This window comes from Cystoisospora suis, assembly GCF_002600585.1.
Source record: "Cystoisospora suis strain Wien I chromosome Unknown contig_2212, whole genome shotgun sequence".
NCBI classification, from domain to species: domain Eukaryota; phylum Apicomplexa; class Conoidasida; order Eucoccidiorida; family Sarcocystidae; genus Cystoisospora; species Cystoisospora suis.
Window position 1 is genome coordinate 1,391 of NW_027155011.1, and position 17,264 is coordinate 18,654.

The 17,264-nt window shown below is 53.5% G+C and overlaps 1 protein-coding gene across 1 annotated transcript; it reads right to left on the reverse strand.

The window, feature by feature from the left end:
* Window positions 1-405: 405 nt before the first annotated feature.
* On the reverse strand, window positions 406-15,747 carry CSUI_004664 (dna polymerase i domain-containing protein). Its single transcript, XM_068064849.1, has 15 exons — window positions 14,869-15,747; window positions 13,449-14,015; window positions 10,705-12,736; window positions 9,525-10,263; window positions 8,436-8,791; window positions 7,988-8,139; window positions 6,905-7,013; window positions 6,350-6,589; window positions 5,699-5,791; window positions 5,204-5,415; window positions 4,614-5,034; window positions 3,895-4,110; window positions 2,534-2,723; window positions 1,580-1,730; window positions 406-1,429 (listed from the first exon to the last, which is right to left on the reverse strand). The coding sequence occupies exons 1-15, from the start codon at window positions 15,195-15,197 to the stop codon at window positions 1,225-1,227; spliced, it is 6,012 nt and encodes a 2,003-aa protein (XP_067923174.1). The 5' UTR covers window positions 15,198-15,747; the 3' UTR covers window positions 406-1,224.
* Between the last annotated feature and the right edge of the window lie 1,517 nt (window positions 15,748-17,264).

Below are 17,264 nucleotides of genomic sequence, written 5' to 3' on the forward strand. Positions count from 1 at the left end.
AGTAAGAGCAGCCCGCAGGACAACGCAGAAACTTCGAACGCCCGAAGATTTTCTAGCGGGCGACTATTTCTCAGCGAGGCACAGAAGCGCAAACAGAAGTATGCGGCCTCCTTCGAGGAGCGCACGCCCCTAGCCCATTCCCCAACGTTTTCCCCCAAAGGGGGTTCTTAGGCCAGGGGTCGGAATGGCAACAAGGGATGTTGCCAACTCCAGTCTGGGGGAGGAAATGAGGTCCCTTAAGAGACGGGTGTTATGGGCATACCGTGCCAGTATTGGAACAGGGGCCACTGCAACGATCCCTCCATTTCCGAGTCACCCTGCCGCGGGCGTCGACCCAAGGCAGGGGAGTGTCTCACAATGGGCGTCGGCCGCCAGGAAGCAGGGCAGAGGATCTCGTACACAGGTCCCGCAGCCTATGCTAAATTTCATTCCCCTGTGATCAGGGTCGTGTGAGTGACGGAGGGCGGTTGGCACTGTCAGGGAAGTTCTCTCCTGAAGCGATACCAGGTACGGAACCCTGACCTGGGGAACTGCCATGTGTCCTGTAGAGAGACGAACAGAAGTCTTGAGTTGCTGGCGGTCCGAGAAGCTTTGGGCATGAGCCCCGTGTTGTCACCCACCCTTCTTAGCCCTCACGCGACAGGCAGAACATCACGAACACAGACGGCGAGTACAACAGACCGGACACTCCGCCGCCCTTTGGAACAAGCAAGCTGGAAATGCAGTTGCTCAGGAACACCCTTCAATAGCAGGGGCCGGCCAAGAAGGAAGCAGCAACAAGAAAAAACCTTGCTCTACTCTGAAATCGGTTCACAAGCTCCCTTGTCCGCGTTCAATATCGAAGAGGGAGCGCGCCGGACGTACATAGCTGAAGCGCAACAGTGGCGTGCGGACTGGAGGCGCATGCCTTGTCCCCCACACCTTGTCAACTCCTGACTAGAACGTACACGGGGGTGCTTGGAACTGAGACACGAGACCTGTTCGCCCATGTGTTTGCCTCAGGTAGTGCGGTAGCTGCGCCTATGTGCTGATGGGGTGTACAAGCCCTCTCCCCAACCAGTTCTGGAACACCGAACAGCTCCGAGCGCTCCTGCAAGCACCATACAGCTTCGCGGATAGGCACCGTATTCATTTGCACATTCCGTTTTACCATCTACAGACATATGCAGGTGGAAAGCGCCACCGCCCTACACGCGCAGCAGGAGTGAGGAGTGAGACGCCTGATCATGATCCGAGTTTCTTTACGGCCCCCCACGCCGGGCCTGAGCTAATAGTTACGTCCAGCGGAACATCAACCGGCATGTCTTCCGTCATGCAGCGACGCAACATGGTTGCAAGCACGGCGAGATGCGCCTTGGGGCATTGAAGGACAAGCTCGTCGTGTATGGACAGTAGAAGACGTGGCGCTGACGCCGTCTGTTCCCACTGGCTGCAATCAGAGCAACGCACGAAAAACGAGTACATGCATGACGTGTCCGCACATCAAAGTCCCTTGAGTAGTTCTGTCGATGGATGCTACCTTGGCTACTGCTATGCGGCAGTTTCGCAATGTGCGGCGTCGAAGGCGTTGGTCCCTTACTGGGTCAAAAGATCGCGTTGAAGTCTGAGCATGGCAATTTTCATAAGGTCGCTTGCAGACCCCTGGATGCAGCTATTGACACTCAGTCTCTCTCCAAGAGCCCGCAAAGACGGCTCCGGGCTGCGCACTTCGGGAATATAGCGGCGCCGACCTGAAGAGAGAAGATGACCCAACAAGAGGCCGAAGAAATAAGTACACCAAAAATATGCTGCATACAAAGGCTCCATAACAAGTACCTGGGCACAACGGCTGGAATGTAGACGAAAAACCGGGTGTACGCCACAAGTGCGTACTCCTGTGCCGCCCTCCGACTTACTTGCTGCGGAGTCGTCTTCACGGAGTCTATGGGTTAGCATGGACCCCCTCCCGGCCTTGGAAACAAATGCCTGTCTAGAGCTACACAACTGCGTCAGCACTAGAGAACCCTAAATAAACTAGCCCTGGGGGCGAATGTGCAACGTACATACCGATGCCGGCAAGCGTCACACAAGAGACAGACGGACAATGAATCTCATGGGGTCCGGACTACTCGCTGACAAGGACTACCTCACGACCACGGAAACAGATGCCTGTCTGATGCTGTATATACAGATAAGAAAAGGCCGGACTCGCATTCGTAGGACACATCTCCCACACAGCCGTTCTTCATGAAGCCTGCCCGTTTCTCAAAGAGCCAGGCAACACCAACCGAAGATGGAAAATGGAGAACCACATGCGAAACACGGAGGAGCACCTCCGTAAAATCCAGCCAGGATCTCAGTTAAACTAACCACGAAATTCGTAGGAGTGAATGCGTACTCGCAAGCATACACATGCATATTCATATATATGCACGTACTGGTTACACGTACGCACCTGTTTAGACTGTGAATACGCCAAGCAAGTATAAAAGCGCAGGGAGGGAATTTGTGTAGGCGCGCATACGCACGACGAGAACTAGGCAGATGGACGAACCTGCAAGAGTCGTGACAAACCCCTTAGCCCTCGCATTGGCTGTGACGTTGCGGATAAACCGATTGACCTCCGGAAAAACGGAAAGAAATCTAGTTCGGAATGCTGCTGCCTCATACAGTGAGATTCCCATCTGCTTTGCTATTGTGGGCACGCCGCTCCCATAGATCAACGCGAGGCACGTGACCTTCACCTACGCGATCGAAAAGCGTCTGCACAACAATGTCCTCTTCTTCAGTCGAAAAGGAAAAAAAGATGAGTGCCCAGCTGACTAGCTACGAACAGGATCGGTGACGAATACAATCTAGCTGGAAAAAAAGACGCTCAGAGATCGCGCCTTTCTTGTCTCATTTTCTTATCCTGGCAAAGCAACTCGGAGGTCCCACAGTGTCTCTCACAGGGAGGAGTCAACCCCGCTACTCGTCCCCTGCCTTCGATGTACGCGAAAGACCGTATATACGCTGACTATTCGACTCAAACGAGCTGCGATCTCCGACAGAAGAAAGAAGAGCCTGGGCCGTCCTGCGAGTTTCACGCCACTCCGACTTCGAATCCAAACAATTCTTTGATGTTTGCTTAACACCCCACTCAGTCGCCTGAAGACGGATGCTCATGCTACCATTGAACACCTCGAAAACGAAAGCGAGTGATAGACGACGTCCTTCTGGCGGAGGCTAGTCATTCTGAAAAGCCGAGGTACGTCTCTCTTTCTCTCCACCTACGTCCACACACGTCACTTTTGTCGGGAAAGTGAACCTGCGCGGGCCCTCTCGGATTGCCAATTTGCCATTTTTGACTTCGCCGTCTCTTATCCAACGTGCCCGTTCTTGCACCGGGCGAACACATTTCCGTCCTGACCGTCCATACCCGTTAGGAGCTATGGATAGCAAAAAAGTTCCGGGTTTGAACGCAAACAGCCCCTTCTGACTTGTGGATGTCCTCACGTGGTCCGACGCACAAGAAGAATGCTGAGCAGATAATGCTAGTTCGTCTTCAGTACTCTATAAAAAAGCCGGTACGGGCTCAATGTTCGTCGCTGCTTGTAGACCGCTGGTCAGCGACACCCCACCCAAACCGCGTGACACATAATCTCAGAACGACTGCGCGTTCTTACGACAGATCTGTTAAGATTTTCCGTCGACTATGGTGATGCTACCAATGAACACCGGGATTAAGGACCAACGTCAGCCGCAGGGCACACTGCTTCATTCGGTAGCCCGCGCCCAGGCTCTGTTTTAGGATCAGGAGTATCAATCACGGGACTCGACCGTGGCAAAGGCTCATCAACGTTCGAGAGAAGAACTTCTGTTTACATTCAAAAAACAACACACTCTCCAGGATGGACTTACACCTCAAAGTCTTACCTTCTTTCGTAGGTCACCGCTGACAGCATGTGGCGGCTGCTTCGCGTACAGACCCGCCATCTCTCGGTACAAATCAACAGCGTCGCCTCCGGCTCGAGATGTCCCTTCAGAAGGATGGGTTTCGTCAGACTCTAACTGCAACGGCCGGGCCCCCTGCTGCTGAGTCGCGTTGTTCTTAAGAAGTGACTGCATGAGACCCTGACCGCAGAAATGAGCCTGAGGTGACAAAATGGAACCACGGCCAAACCACCTATGAAAACGAGAGCTATAACGACGCGGAAAATGTCCGGAAAAGCCAATAACCGGAAACTCCTTCAGTAACATCTCAACAGGGACGGCCATAGCACGTTAGCCCGACAGAACGGACACTGGAGATTGCTCCACAGGGCTGAGATCCTATCCTGCACGAAGGCAAGGTTCTTGGGTGTTAGCTTGTCACCCGCACTTCCATGAAAGAATTTTCACCCCACTGTGGGCACTCACTGAGTGAAACCAGTACGCCGAGGCTTTCCACTCGTATCGTTTTTTTCCTCCACACTGCTGCTCCCACTGACCGCGCGCCGACCGGCCCATGCACAGTCGGACATGAGAATGCAGGGTGCTCGACACGAGCAAGAGCCAGAGATGTGAGCACACACGGGTTATGATGGCTGCCGAACAGGCCGCCGGCCTAGCGACTCCCGAACTAGAGAACCTGGTTTGTTCTCCCTGTTTCTTACCAGGAGTCTCATCTCGATTTGTGCGTAATCAACGGACACAAGCACGGACGACCCATCCTGTGCATCATCCCGAAAAGCCAGCCTGCAATTAACGCTTTCCGGTAGCAGCAACTTGTGTTCTACTATCGGGACAGTTGGACAACAGGAACTAGAAGAGAAAGCTGACGAGAAGACGGCTGGCTGAGCAGCTGATGGAGACGTCGAGGGCGCCGGACATAGTAAAAGAGAAGGGGAGCCAGGCAGACAAGATGGAGGAGACGGAGAAGGCGAGTCAGCTGCTGTTGTTGCTGCTACTGCCGCAGAAGTGAGTACACGCGGTAAAGAAGGGAGAAGAGTTTCCTTTGGAATATTCTGCAGATTCGGGTAGGAAGAAGATAATCGCCCTGTGACTGTGCGTGTTTGGTTCCATCTAGTAAACAGCCTGTGAGAGGTACAAAAGACATATGAAAACCGGTTTGCTTGAAGGACACGTTAGGTTGTGCGCTTGAATGCGAGCTGCAGAGCCACACGACTGCGTGTGGGAGGCATCTTGACGACTCTGTTTCGACCGCGATTTCGGGTGAAAATGATCCAAACTTTCCGCTGCTTACCGAGGAAGGCTAGAACGATACAGAGAGGGGTACTCGGCGGCGGCGTCAAAAAGAACACGACCGTCCACTTCCCCTTTCTTCGTCTCTTGACTTTCTCCACGGGCATTTTCTTCGCCACTAGCGGAGTCCTTTTCTCCGTTATACAGTTTGAATGCCACCTTGTACGAGACACCCTCAGCCGCACTGAGAACGGTCAAGCTCTTTAGAGAAAGCTGCGCGTAGAATGAAGATATGACTGAGAGAAGCACATCTGTCGGTTTCTCTCAAGCACAAAAGCTGCGAAGAACAGACGACAGTTCCTCCGAGGGGAGTGGAGAGTCACAAACAAAAGAGACCGTGCCAAACCAGACAGTCGACACAGCACGAGGAATACGTATACAAGGAGTAAAGATTTCATATCTTTGAGCACCAAGGCGAAAAAAGACGTGTAAAAAACTTCAACGCGGGCATGACCAGCAAGATGACCGAGAAGGAAGAAAGTCAAGAGTAACTTACAGGAGTCAAGCCGTCGATATACGTGGACTGCAACTTTGCCACAGCGCGGTAACTCTGGATGATCCCAATAATGGGGTGTAACCCGGTCAGGGCCTGAGACGGAAGAGGCGACAGCCGCCCCCAAAAAAAGGGACGTGCAGACGGCAGCAACAGACTTATCTCTCCCAAATCAGCCTCTCCGTATCGTCACTACTCTCCCGTTTAAAGAATGACGACCAGACAGAAAATCTCGGTCAAAGAAGGGGCTGCCCACCATATAGTACTGGCACGACCAAAGACCAGGAAACGCAAGAGACACATCGATGCACGGAACCGACGCGACACGTCTCTGCCGTTCATCAAGACAAGTCCCAATCTCGCCATAAAGGTGTAGGTCTTCCTCTCGCGTAGTGGACAGCTGTCCGAGGCTGCAGAGCCCCGCGAGGTGACGGACTCACTGGAAGAGCCGTGAAAGTGCGCATGCAGAGTAAAGACTGGTTGAACAACAGCAAGCCAAAAGGCTGAAAACAAGAGAAGAGTGAGGGCACCTCCGCTAGCATGACTGCTGTAATGCGAGCAAAAAAGCCAAAGAGAAGAAAATGAAAGAGATTTCTCGAAAAGGGGCGACCAGCTAAAAGACAACCAAGCCGGCTGGACACAAAGATTCCGCACCTGGAGAACCTCATCACTCGTTGAAACTGACACCACGGGGGTTTTGCGTGTAGAGGAAGATGCAGACGCCGCTCTCTTCAGGTGTTTGCCGCTGCTTGTGGATGAGGAAGCGGCCGCTCCGGGAACAGGAAGCCTCAACTCCTCGAACAGGAATCTCGAGAGCTGCTGAGGCGAAGTCAGCAGATCCTTTCTGTCTCCTACTACGCGCTCGGACTCCTTTTCTAGTACCCTCATCGCTCCCTGCTCTCCATGGCACAGAACAGCAAAGATAGAAAAGATTATGGAGAAAAGAGGAATCAGAAAGAAGCCTTTCTACGTTTAGACGCACACGCTTCCATAGAGAGGTACTTCCATTTCGAGGCGCACAAAGAACCGACTGCTTGCAGTGGCGTAGCTGTTCCCTATCGGATCTGTCTAGGACTGCTTTTCGACCGACTCAAGCCGCACGTGCGCAGACGAAGGCACCTGAAAACTAAGGGGCAACAATAAAAATAGCAACTAGCTATAGACACGCAAAGAACCCCTGGTACTACGTGCTCGCGCCTAACAACGCACTTGAAGGGACAATCGCGCGCTCTGCAGGGCACTGACGTCGAAAGCAATCCCGGTAACATCGAGAAGCCCCAGTAGCGCTGCCATCGGTATCTCCTGAGATAATAGCGGCCTGTGAGGAAGGACCAGCGCAGTAGAGTACAGGGGTCAGAGAAGAGACAGCACGGTGAAAGGAATAACAGAAAAAAAAGCCAAGAGCAAATCGAGACGGAAACCTGGTCGCAACCACCGCGCATATGCGAAGACACCGCGCCGGCAATACAACGTTTGGCAAGGATGAGTGCACCACCTTCAAGAGACTGCAGAAAAAAGGAAGAAGCAGGGGTTATCGGTACCGCGAGGCTGGAGTGTAGTCGAAGCTAACAAGTAAGCTAAGGAAACTACTTGCACTATCCTTCAGAACTATCATTCGTCACCTTGAAGAACATAGGTTAAGAAGAACGCCTAAGAAACTACAGAACTCCAGCACCGCGCTTGCCTGTTGGCCGCTCGTTATCGCTCCCTTCCACTGTTTCTCAAGGCGCTCGTCCGCCCTCACTTGAATAGAAGGAAGCACTACACATATCTCCCGTGTGACCTCCCCACCACACGCCGCTCCGAGCAACGAGTTGCGTTCCGCAACGACGACCTCGTGCGATTGCAGAAAGCCAGGACAGCTTTCTTCCACATTCAGGCAAATTAGAGCAAGTGTACTCCTGGAGCACGTCAAAGTCCAAAGAGAAAAAATCTCAAAACAGAACGCCGCGGCACATACCATACACGTGCCACTGCAGAACAGGTCATGCATGTACATACAGATGTGCCTGTTTGAGTATCAGCATACAGGAGTAGTGCTTTCAGGACACTATTCCTTTATCTCATACCCAAACAGATGCACGTCCACGCATAGGCTTTCTGCAAGTAATTGACTAAGAGACGTCCCTTGTCCCTGTATGTGTTTGCGAACAGTCGGTCATGTGACTTGCACCCAGGGCGTATCTTGTATGTCCCACATAACCGTTAGAAGTATACGAAGACAAATACGTGTACATACAGAACCAGTCACAAACACAGAACCCTACAGAGGTTTGTGACACGCAAGCTGACCCGACGAGCTGCTGAGCGTGAAGAAGGCGACGAGCCGCAAGGGCTAGCCTAGCCAGGAGAGAAGCATCTCGGAAAGCGCTCAACCAGTGGGTACTCAACTCCGTGGAAACTCCTGAGGCTCCTTTGTCTGCCGCACTGGCTTGAAGTTTCACCTAGAAGATACATGCGGAAGACACGCACATGCCTAAAAACGAACTATCCCCGTATCCACAGGGCGCATCCACCCCCCAAACTCTGGAAGAGCGCACACAAGAGTGTAGCAGGCTAAGGAGAGAACAATCTGTTCGACCATCAACACGCACTGGAGCGACAATCACTTACGCGCCCATGGGTGAAGCGTAGATGAAGTCAAGAGCTACTATACAGACGTGGGCTATGCGCCTCACCCACTGCGTTTTCCTATGAATAGTACACGCACTAATTCTGCACGCCTGTGAACAAAGCTTACCGTCAGCTGGTGAAGAAACGAACTCTCGGACAGGTGGGCACCAGGTACTTGCATACGTGTGTTAGCACTCGTCGAGGCATCCGAGAGAGGGCTCCAACCTTGTGTACAGTCTGACTCATCTGCCGGACTGCTTTCCCCCTTTTCACTCTGGAAGACTTCTCCAAGAGATGTTGAGCCACTCTTTGGTGCGGCGGAGGAACCGCCTTGTCGTTCTTCTCGCATCAACATGTCCGCCGCAGATTCAACTTGGTTTACGCAGCTATCTAGAAAGCCCGTGACACTCGGGTCTCCAGCTGTATCGGGATAGAGAAGCCAGTGCATTAACCTGGCATCCAGAAGTGCCCGCAACTCTAACGCTGCAAGGAAAAAGAGAATCAAAAAAGGCTTGACACACAAAGCGCTGTAGCTTGAGACGAAGACGCGAAGACTAGAGGGTGGGCACGCCAGCACACAATACCGGGGAGACCAACAGAGACAGAGGAGGAGCACAGAGAGACTTCAATAATTACGAGGAAGCATCCCTGTCAGCAACCTGGAGAAATCAGGAAACGATTCTCCTGTAACAGCAAGCCAGACGGGTCTTCCCGGGAAAAGACAACAGAGTAAGTAGGAAGGCGGAGACGATAGAATCCCGATGAAGTGTCAGAATAACATGAGGGCAGCCAAAACAAAGCCAAAGTGATGAGAAAGGGTCTGCCCTCAGCACGTTTCTGCGGAGATCGTTTGAGAAGAAAACAAATGTCCTATTGTCAGATACGCGCCTATGTATCCCTTGTTAACATGGAAAAGTTTGCTGCCGAGTCACAAGCCCCAATGAGTATTATATCTATAAAGGACTACGCAACAGAAATTCTGCCCGAAAGAACTTTTCTGTGTGTGCTGCCTACCCATAGAAGTATATACCCCAAATATATATAAAGCGAGTCCTAATCATTTGCTGACTAGCAGTACACAAAAGAACAGAGAGTCCATGTACAAGTACCAGCTGCGATCACGGATTGAAGGAAATTCATCGGACCGGACACGATAGAATCTCTATGTTGTCCTAAGTGAGGGTGACTCGCTTGACTTTTCCCAACGAAAGCCTACCATCCTGTGGAAATCTTTGTAGAAGCGGACGGAGAGTATCTTGGGAGGAAAAACAGAAGAGAGGTCCACCGGACTTCAAGCATCTGCCCTCCACATGCATGATCGACCGCAGTTCCTCCCAGACTCTTTCCGTCAACGAGGAGGCAGATGTGATTGAGATTTCCCAATCCCTTCTCTCGCAGTCATTCGTTTTATTTTGGAATCCAAATCTCCTTGAATTACACGGTAGCAGAATGTGGAGCCACTGGAAACTGCCCACCTGTGGCTGTCCCTCTTCTTCCCGATGTTCCCCTGTGGAAACAGGATGACAATTGCTTTCAGGTTTCTCTTCGTTAGTGACCTTCTCACCCACGAGACCTGTGTTTCTTTCACCTTGAAAGCCCTTCTGAGTCTTTCCTCTGCGCGACGCCAGTGAGAGCAGAAAAGCGACCGGCTCAGGGAAACGCGCTCGGTAAGTACGATTGGTGTACTTAGCTTCTTGAAGACGCTTGCTTGATCGCGTCGTAGTTGACCCGTCTTCGAACAGACAGAGAACAGTGCCGAACTCTGTACAACACGACAATGAGGCCGGAGGAGGGACACAGGTAGTAGGAGAATAAGGAGGCGACGGGGAAAGAGGTGAAACAGATGAAGATGAAGGAGTGGTGGTCATGCGTGAGTACGAGAAAGAAGCCGGTGAGGTAAAATGTTCGTCGAGAACGGCGTCCAACTCCGTGACACTCTCAATTACTCTCACCACCTCGGCAAAAAACAGGACACCCATACAACAAAGATGAATATACAGGCGAAGTTCGTTGCTCAACAAGACGCACCTCCTTTAAACTGCCCGCTTAGCAGACGCCTGTCTTCTTGGGACAAGAGCACTGAAAACCGACGGAGAAACGTATCCAACGCTCTTGCTGCAGTCAGGGTACATATGATGCCTAACCCACCTTCCTCTCTATTGTGATCGGAATACCAAGTGAGAAAATTCTAGTACCCGAGCGTGTCCGAAGTGGAAATCCTCACCGACGGTTCGAGGCACTCGGTCCGTGCGCGCACACTGTTGCTTCCTTTTGTATACAGAATGAGTAGGTAAGACAACCGCTTTCTGCTGTGGTGCAAAAAAAATGTTTTGGCTACACGAAGAATGCTGCGAAAGAGCAGCATGCGGAAAAACGCAGAACAGATAAAGTTATACCTCAGCTTTCCCAGTGCACTCCGGGTTCTTCACTGAAAGATTCACAAAAGTGGGCCATGCCGCTCTTGGATCGAACACGACACGCTTCCGTTGAGATTTCTCTCCGGCAGGCTTCTCCGAGACGGCCCCCGTCTCCGTTTTCCTCTTTCTTTCTTGAAGACTGTTGCGACTTTCTTCGTCACTACCTGCAGCAGTGGCCGCTCTCGCTCTCTTCCGCGGGCCTTCGACTTCTTTGGCGTCCGGGCTATTTCTCTTCTTCAGTTTGCTACTCCTCTTCTTCCCCTGATCCGCTTCCTCTCTGCTCGCCGCGCCTCCGGGGCACCCCTCAGAAGCACGACTCCCTAACCTCATGCCAGTCGGCCCACTTCCTCGCGTACCCGTACGCAACCCGGCTCCACCCACGCTCTTCTCCCCGCAGTCTCCTTGTTTTTTTCGAAACGCAGAACGTTGCTCTGAAGTGCTGCTGTGCGAGTCCAAAGCCTTTTGTTCTGCTTGCAATACTGCGTCGTCCTCCTCCGCCTCACCTGCACTCAGACTGGAAGACCTAGCTCCCTCTTCTCCCATCATCGTCTCTGGCTCCCTTCTTTTTGAGCAAGACGCAGTCGGGACCTCGTTACCTGCCTCCATGTATCGGTACCCTGATCCTGGCTTGATGGCACAGCTTGGAGATATGCCGCGCGCGCCAGCAGCAGATGAAACTCCAAAGCCTTCGCTATTGTACTGAGGCTTCAGGCCTGCTGTGCAAGTCGCCCCCCTGTCTTCCGCTGAGAAACCGTCTCCCCACGAGAAGTTCCGCTCGATTTTTCGTTCGTGTCGCTGCGGATTTACGCGCTCTCCGCCACGCAGATGCATCTCGTCTGGAGAGATGGATGCCTTGAACATGGAATTCGCATGCCTGACCCCATCTTCTCGGGAACCATCACACAAATCCTGGGGGGCCTGCGGCGCGGAGTTATTTCCTCTTCCTTCTTCAGCTGATGCTGGCGGTTCGAGCTGCAGTGGGAATGGACTACCATGGCGCGCGGACGGAGACTTGTGAGACGAGGAAAAAGAGACGCTTGTGCATGAGCTCCTGGTCTTGCAATTTTCGTGCAGAGAAACTGGCGCCGTAGAAAAGGAGCAATGAGGAGAGCGCGAGACCTTCAAAGAGCCTGGCGAGAAAGAAGAACAAGACACCTGTGACTCAATGGAGCTGAAGGAGACAGAGAGACGTGGGGAAAGGCTGACGGAGGATGTGGAATTTCCGGACAAAGGCGAAGACGGGCGGACAGCGGGATATGACAGTAGTTTAGGAGCAGCAGAGGCAGGCAACGAACCGAGATCACGTCGAGTGATGACGTGACCGGGGAGAGGCGAAAACGACCCAGACGCCGCCGCGTAAGTGGAAGGAGCGGTTGAAGAAGATAGATGGGACGGCACCCGGGACAGCGCCGCACTGCTCCTGCGAAGCGGTAGGCAGGAGACGGACCCTGGCGTGAGCAGTTCTGGGGAGTGAAACAGAAGATTCTCCTCATCTTCCTCGAACAATATCTCTTCCCCTGGGCTCCCACCGGCCCGTTCTTGGCGGTTTTCTAAAAAACTGGTTGGCTGCGTCTTCAGAGGATTAGAGGATGATAACGGAGGCGGGGAACCAGAGGAGCAGGCAGAATGTGACCAAGACGAAGAACCTGTCTGAATGCTACTAGAAGAAGACCGACAGTTATGACCCGAAGTGGAAACAGCACTGGGGCTGTGAGTGAGCGGGCGAGATAGGAGGGCAGAATTGTTCGCTTGTTCGGTGTCCACCGAGGTCGAGCGCGCTGTTAGCGCAGTTCTCAACTGAGTCGCCTGGCTTTCAGACGGCACAGTTGCATTGCTGGTCCCTGAAGGCCGCTGTTGTCCACCTGCCGCGGGAGGCGCTCTGCAAATGGACGAACGAGCTGTGCAATGTGAGACGTCCTCCGGCCTGCCAGAAGCGCTTGGACTTTCCCCCTCCTCAGCTTCTGTTTCCGCCGTCAAAAACCTCCACATCGCCCTTCCAGGGTCCGCATATCTTCAGAGAAAACAGGCATGAGACGGGAACCAGACTGAATCACATGGGAAGATGTGCCGAGATTTGTTTGTCTTTTTAGCAGTGCTGAGACCCCTGTGTGCTTTAATTACTAGTTTCCCCCAGCCAAGCAAAAACACCTTCGTGCTCTATGCCTGCGCGCACGCCACCCGCGGGGGGCCTCTCACGCGCAAGTGTGCAGGGTGACGGGAGTAGCACACGCTGACACAGTGGACACTCACTCCCCCTACTACTATTCACGTCGTCGTGGAAGTCCCGCCAGAAGTGGCACAATATGCTAAGCTTGCACAACTCATTCATACAGATGCGCGAATGCACTAGGCTGCGGCGCATACAAGACTGTCCCACGTCGGACACGTGAGCAAACAGGAGACAAGCAGGATACCAGCTCGACTTCTTGAAGGTGCAGGTTCTCAAGACAGGCACTTTGTTATAAGTTAGCTACACATAACGAGCTGTGTCCTACTGTCAAGCCACTCCCGCCGGTGCCGCGCATCCCCCGAATCAGCTGATGAACAAACCCAGGCAGCTCACGGGAACTGTAACTGCTCGTCCGAGGAAAGAAACATGTACACGCATACGAGCGTAGAGCACATTCACGGACAAAAAGACAAAGGCAAACCCTGAAAACGCAACTTCTCACAGGCGCTGCAACCCGCGCAGCGAACGGGGAGGATCCTGGTTTTCTCCTTACTGTCTGAAAAAGACTCCAGGATCTGGAGGCTCTCTGTAGAAAACAAGCAGCCCGGAAGCTTGATGTAACGCGGAGGCCATTTTTGCTGGCCGTACAGCCGTGCCTCTCGTAAAAACTTTGTCAGAGACCCGCCTGACAAACGCTTCGCGATCCGGCGTCGGAGCAACAGAGGAAGAGAGTATTCGCTTTTTGATGGAAGGCAGTGCAGCGTGTCTGGGCTCGCAAAGAAGAGGCCGCTTCTCGACCGTCTCAGCAAAGAGAAAAGGGCTTGTGGTTTTGGTTGATGTGAAGTGATGAAAGCCAGCAATCTCTGTCCCGTATTCCTCCCCTTTTAGAAAATGGAGTGTCTGACTACGCTGCTGCATACTCTCTCGGCTTACAAACTGACAAGAGCCCAAAACGTCTTCGTCCGTGTCCGCCGTACTCCTCAGAAGAAGCCAAAGACAGGATACGGAGGATCCCTCACGCCGCGGAAAAGCAGACAGCTTCGAAGGGACGCGGGTTCCCAGAAGAGCCCGGGGCGGAAACGAAGGCGGACAGCGAAGCTGGGAAGGCAAGAGGGGTTGCCTGCGCACAAGACAAGGGCTGGTTCGAGACAAGAGTGAACCAGAGACACCGTGGCGTTGACGACTTTGAGGAACAGAGCAAACAGAGGGGGACGAAGAACCGGCAATGGGAGAAGCCGCCGTCATGGCTTGACGGCTCCTGGGTGAGAGGCAGGCTAGGCCCCTCCGCTTCCTCTGTCCGGTTGGAAGTAACAACGAAGGCGCGAACCTTGGAAAAAGCGGAAAGTGCGTCATCGGACAAGAGGCAAAACAAGTGGAGAGTGGCAAATTTCGTGTCAGGTGGCTTCAGGACTGTGGCAGAAGAGGAGTCTACTGTAGCGTGGGGCAAAAGCTGGTAACACGGCGCACGGACACAGTGACTTGCACGTTGCACGCCTCTGTGCCCGGGAGGTGAATAAGGGCGGTGCACAAAGCACCATGCCGCGGGTTCCTTGACGCAGAGATATGACTGCCCACAAGTGGGTCTACGACCGCGAGTCCCACGTTTCTCCCCGCCTGCGGCCTCATCGCGTTGCATTAACACAGCATAACTGACGTTAGCGGGAGAAACTCCGAAAGTGTGACCCCCCGCCTCCGACTCCTCTACTACGAAGGCCCAGGAAGTATTGATACTCACGCAGCCTACGAGTACACCCGGTACACTGAGCCCCCAGCTGGCTGTTTCCCATGTCCCGCTTGTACACGTAGCGACTGCGAAGACCCTGGCCGCTGTAGCCCTGAATTGTGACGAGACGGAAAAAATAAACGCGAAGAGCATCGGGGTAGCTCGTTCATTCAAAGGGCGGTGTACACCCGAGCCGCCCGCTTTGCGAAAGAGGTGCGCTCAACAACAGAACAACGGAGTCGAAACTCACCGTTGAGGGGCAGTCAACCAGGTACACGCCAGCCTGTTGCGGAGAAGCAGGAGATGGCGAATCATCTCCGAGCTCCAGGAGTCACATGCTACGCAAGACCTCCTGGCTAAAGCAGAGCAAAGACCGGCAGGCACAGTGCGAGAAAATAGAAGAGCTTCCAAAGAAATATGCCGAATGACGGAAACGCAGCCATCACCGAGAGTGGTTATCAGGATAAGCAACTGAAAAGAGGGCCTGCTCAGGAGAACCCCACCTCCACAGCGAAAACGGGCACCGGCGAGCGAAACACTGCGGCAAGCATTGTTAATCGGGAGGAATGGGAAGAGCATGAAAGTTGCAAAAGCTGGACTCTAGGACAGAGCAAGATGCCTCGGAGAGCAGACACCGGAGCGCAGGGCAGAAAGATGACAGATTATGAAGTACGAGATCCGGGAACAGCGGATCCAAAGCATGTCTTGATCTGCAGATGTCCAAGCGCTATTGGAGGCTGCGCAGCAGGGTCCACACAAAAATCCGACAGACAACTGCGGCAACTGATGACGGGCTACATAATCCCCAGCGCTTGCTTTGTAATGAAAGGAGCAGTCCGAAGTCCCAGTGCAACAAAAAACGAGGCTTTCAATCCAGTGCTGCCCCCTGTCCGGTAAAGGCGGCCTTACGTCGAGGCTCGCGCACCAGGAGTGCTCATGTTGTGAGACACAGGAGACTAGCGGGAAGGCGTAGGCGTTCAGTGCTTTGCGTGACGCGGGAGTCCGGAGCTTTCACAGCTTCGCCCTGGCAATCCAGTGGATTTTCACATGAACCTGATGGCCTTCTTCGGGCGCCGCGAGGCGCGGCACTGGCTCCGTTGCGGGGTTTGAAGCACGTAACACAGAAGATGAGCTCCTCTTTTTTTTCGCCTCCCTACCCCCGCCACACGCTTGTCGTCACACGCTCGCACACTCGCAGAGGACACCTACGCGAGAAACAGAGCCCCCACAGAGTGTGCAGGGCAGCAAGTGAATGACTCAGCAACACTGCGCACACAATACGAGTCAGGCTCTGGTCCAGCGAAACGCAGGTAAGCGCTCAACGTGCAAATAGGCTGCGTGCAATGCCACTCTTCAGTGGGGAAGCTAGGTACGGTGTACGGCGCGGGGCATTGAATATCTGCGAGTAACGCGGCGTGTATCACGGGTTACCGCAATAGCTCGCCACAGAGCAGCCACACAGCGGGAAGTGTCACAATACTGAACTTCCCGTGACGTGAGCACTCCGTTCCTTCGGCCTTCTGGCCGACCGGCCTGGCATAGCTGAGCGATGTGGACGGCGTTGCAACTATAGAATTCAATATGCCCCAACTACCACAACTGTCGGCACCTTTTCAAGGTCCGCCAGTGCCACTGACTGCTGCAATGGCCTCAGAGTTTTGCTTACTTGTAGCATGGAGACACTTTTCAGGCACAAGCGCAGACAACGCTTTATTTCCGTGACCTCCGCGCCCGTTCTGCCGATCACACTCACCTGGTGAGTGTGGCGCCAACTCTCATGTTGCGAGGTGGCGCGTGCCTCACTGCGCAATCAGACTTTGACACACAACCTTCGCTTGTCACCGGTACGCTTCCACCGCGGTAAACCCCTTGGCATCAGCCTAAGATGGCGGAGGACAAGGCCTAGAACAGCCACCGAAATCTTCCTGTGAATAGCCAGGGTTTCTCTCGCGAGGGTATACTGCTTCGTACACGGTATTAGGGGTGTGCTGCTACGGTTACTAGCCGAGATCCAGATCAGACGTTCAGGGGCGCTGCTTATCCAGTGCAACGGGGGCGTGGTCACGGACATCGACACTCTAAGTAGCAGGCAAGAAGAAGAAGACTGCGTGACGAAGTCGCGCGGTGTGCTGAATACAATGTGGCCTTTTGGGTTCCAGCCAGACTATTCGCGCGCCCGCGGCTAGCGCGGCCTCGGTTCGCACCGGCACTCGAGGATCTACTGTCCCTCACGCACGCGACAGACATCGCGACTCTATGCAAAGGCTAAAAGAAATCTACAAGTACACACTGACTGCGCTGCACACCCTCACGTGTGGGCGCACACTAGGATGTTACAGAATGAAGCGCAACACGCTGCGAGTGACGCGCGGTCTGGGCGGCGGGGACAGAGTTTCTAACAGAGCCGCGCCTCTTCAAACTTCTTACTCCACTGAGATTGCCTTCAAACGATACCCGGCTTTGGCGTCCCTTGTTGGCACTAAGTTGAGTTGCGCGTGCGTGAAGGTGCTATCCTTGGACCTGTCTCAAAGTGAAGTACAGATCGTACCCGGACACGGGCAGACCGTATAGAACTACGTTCTGCAGAGAAAATGATCTGTCATAAGTTGTTTGGTAGTTTCTCTTCTCTCCATTGCCGAGACAGCG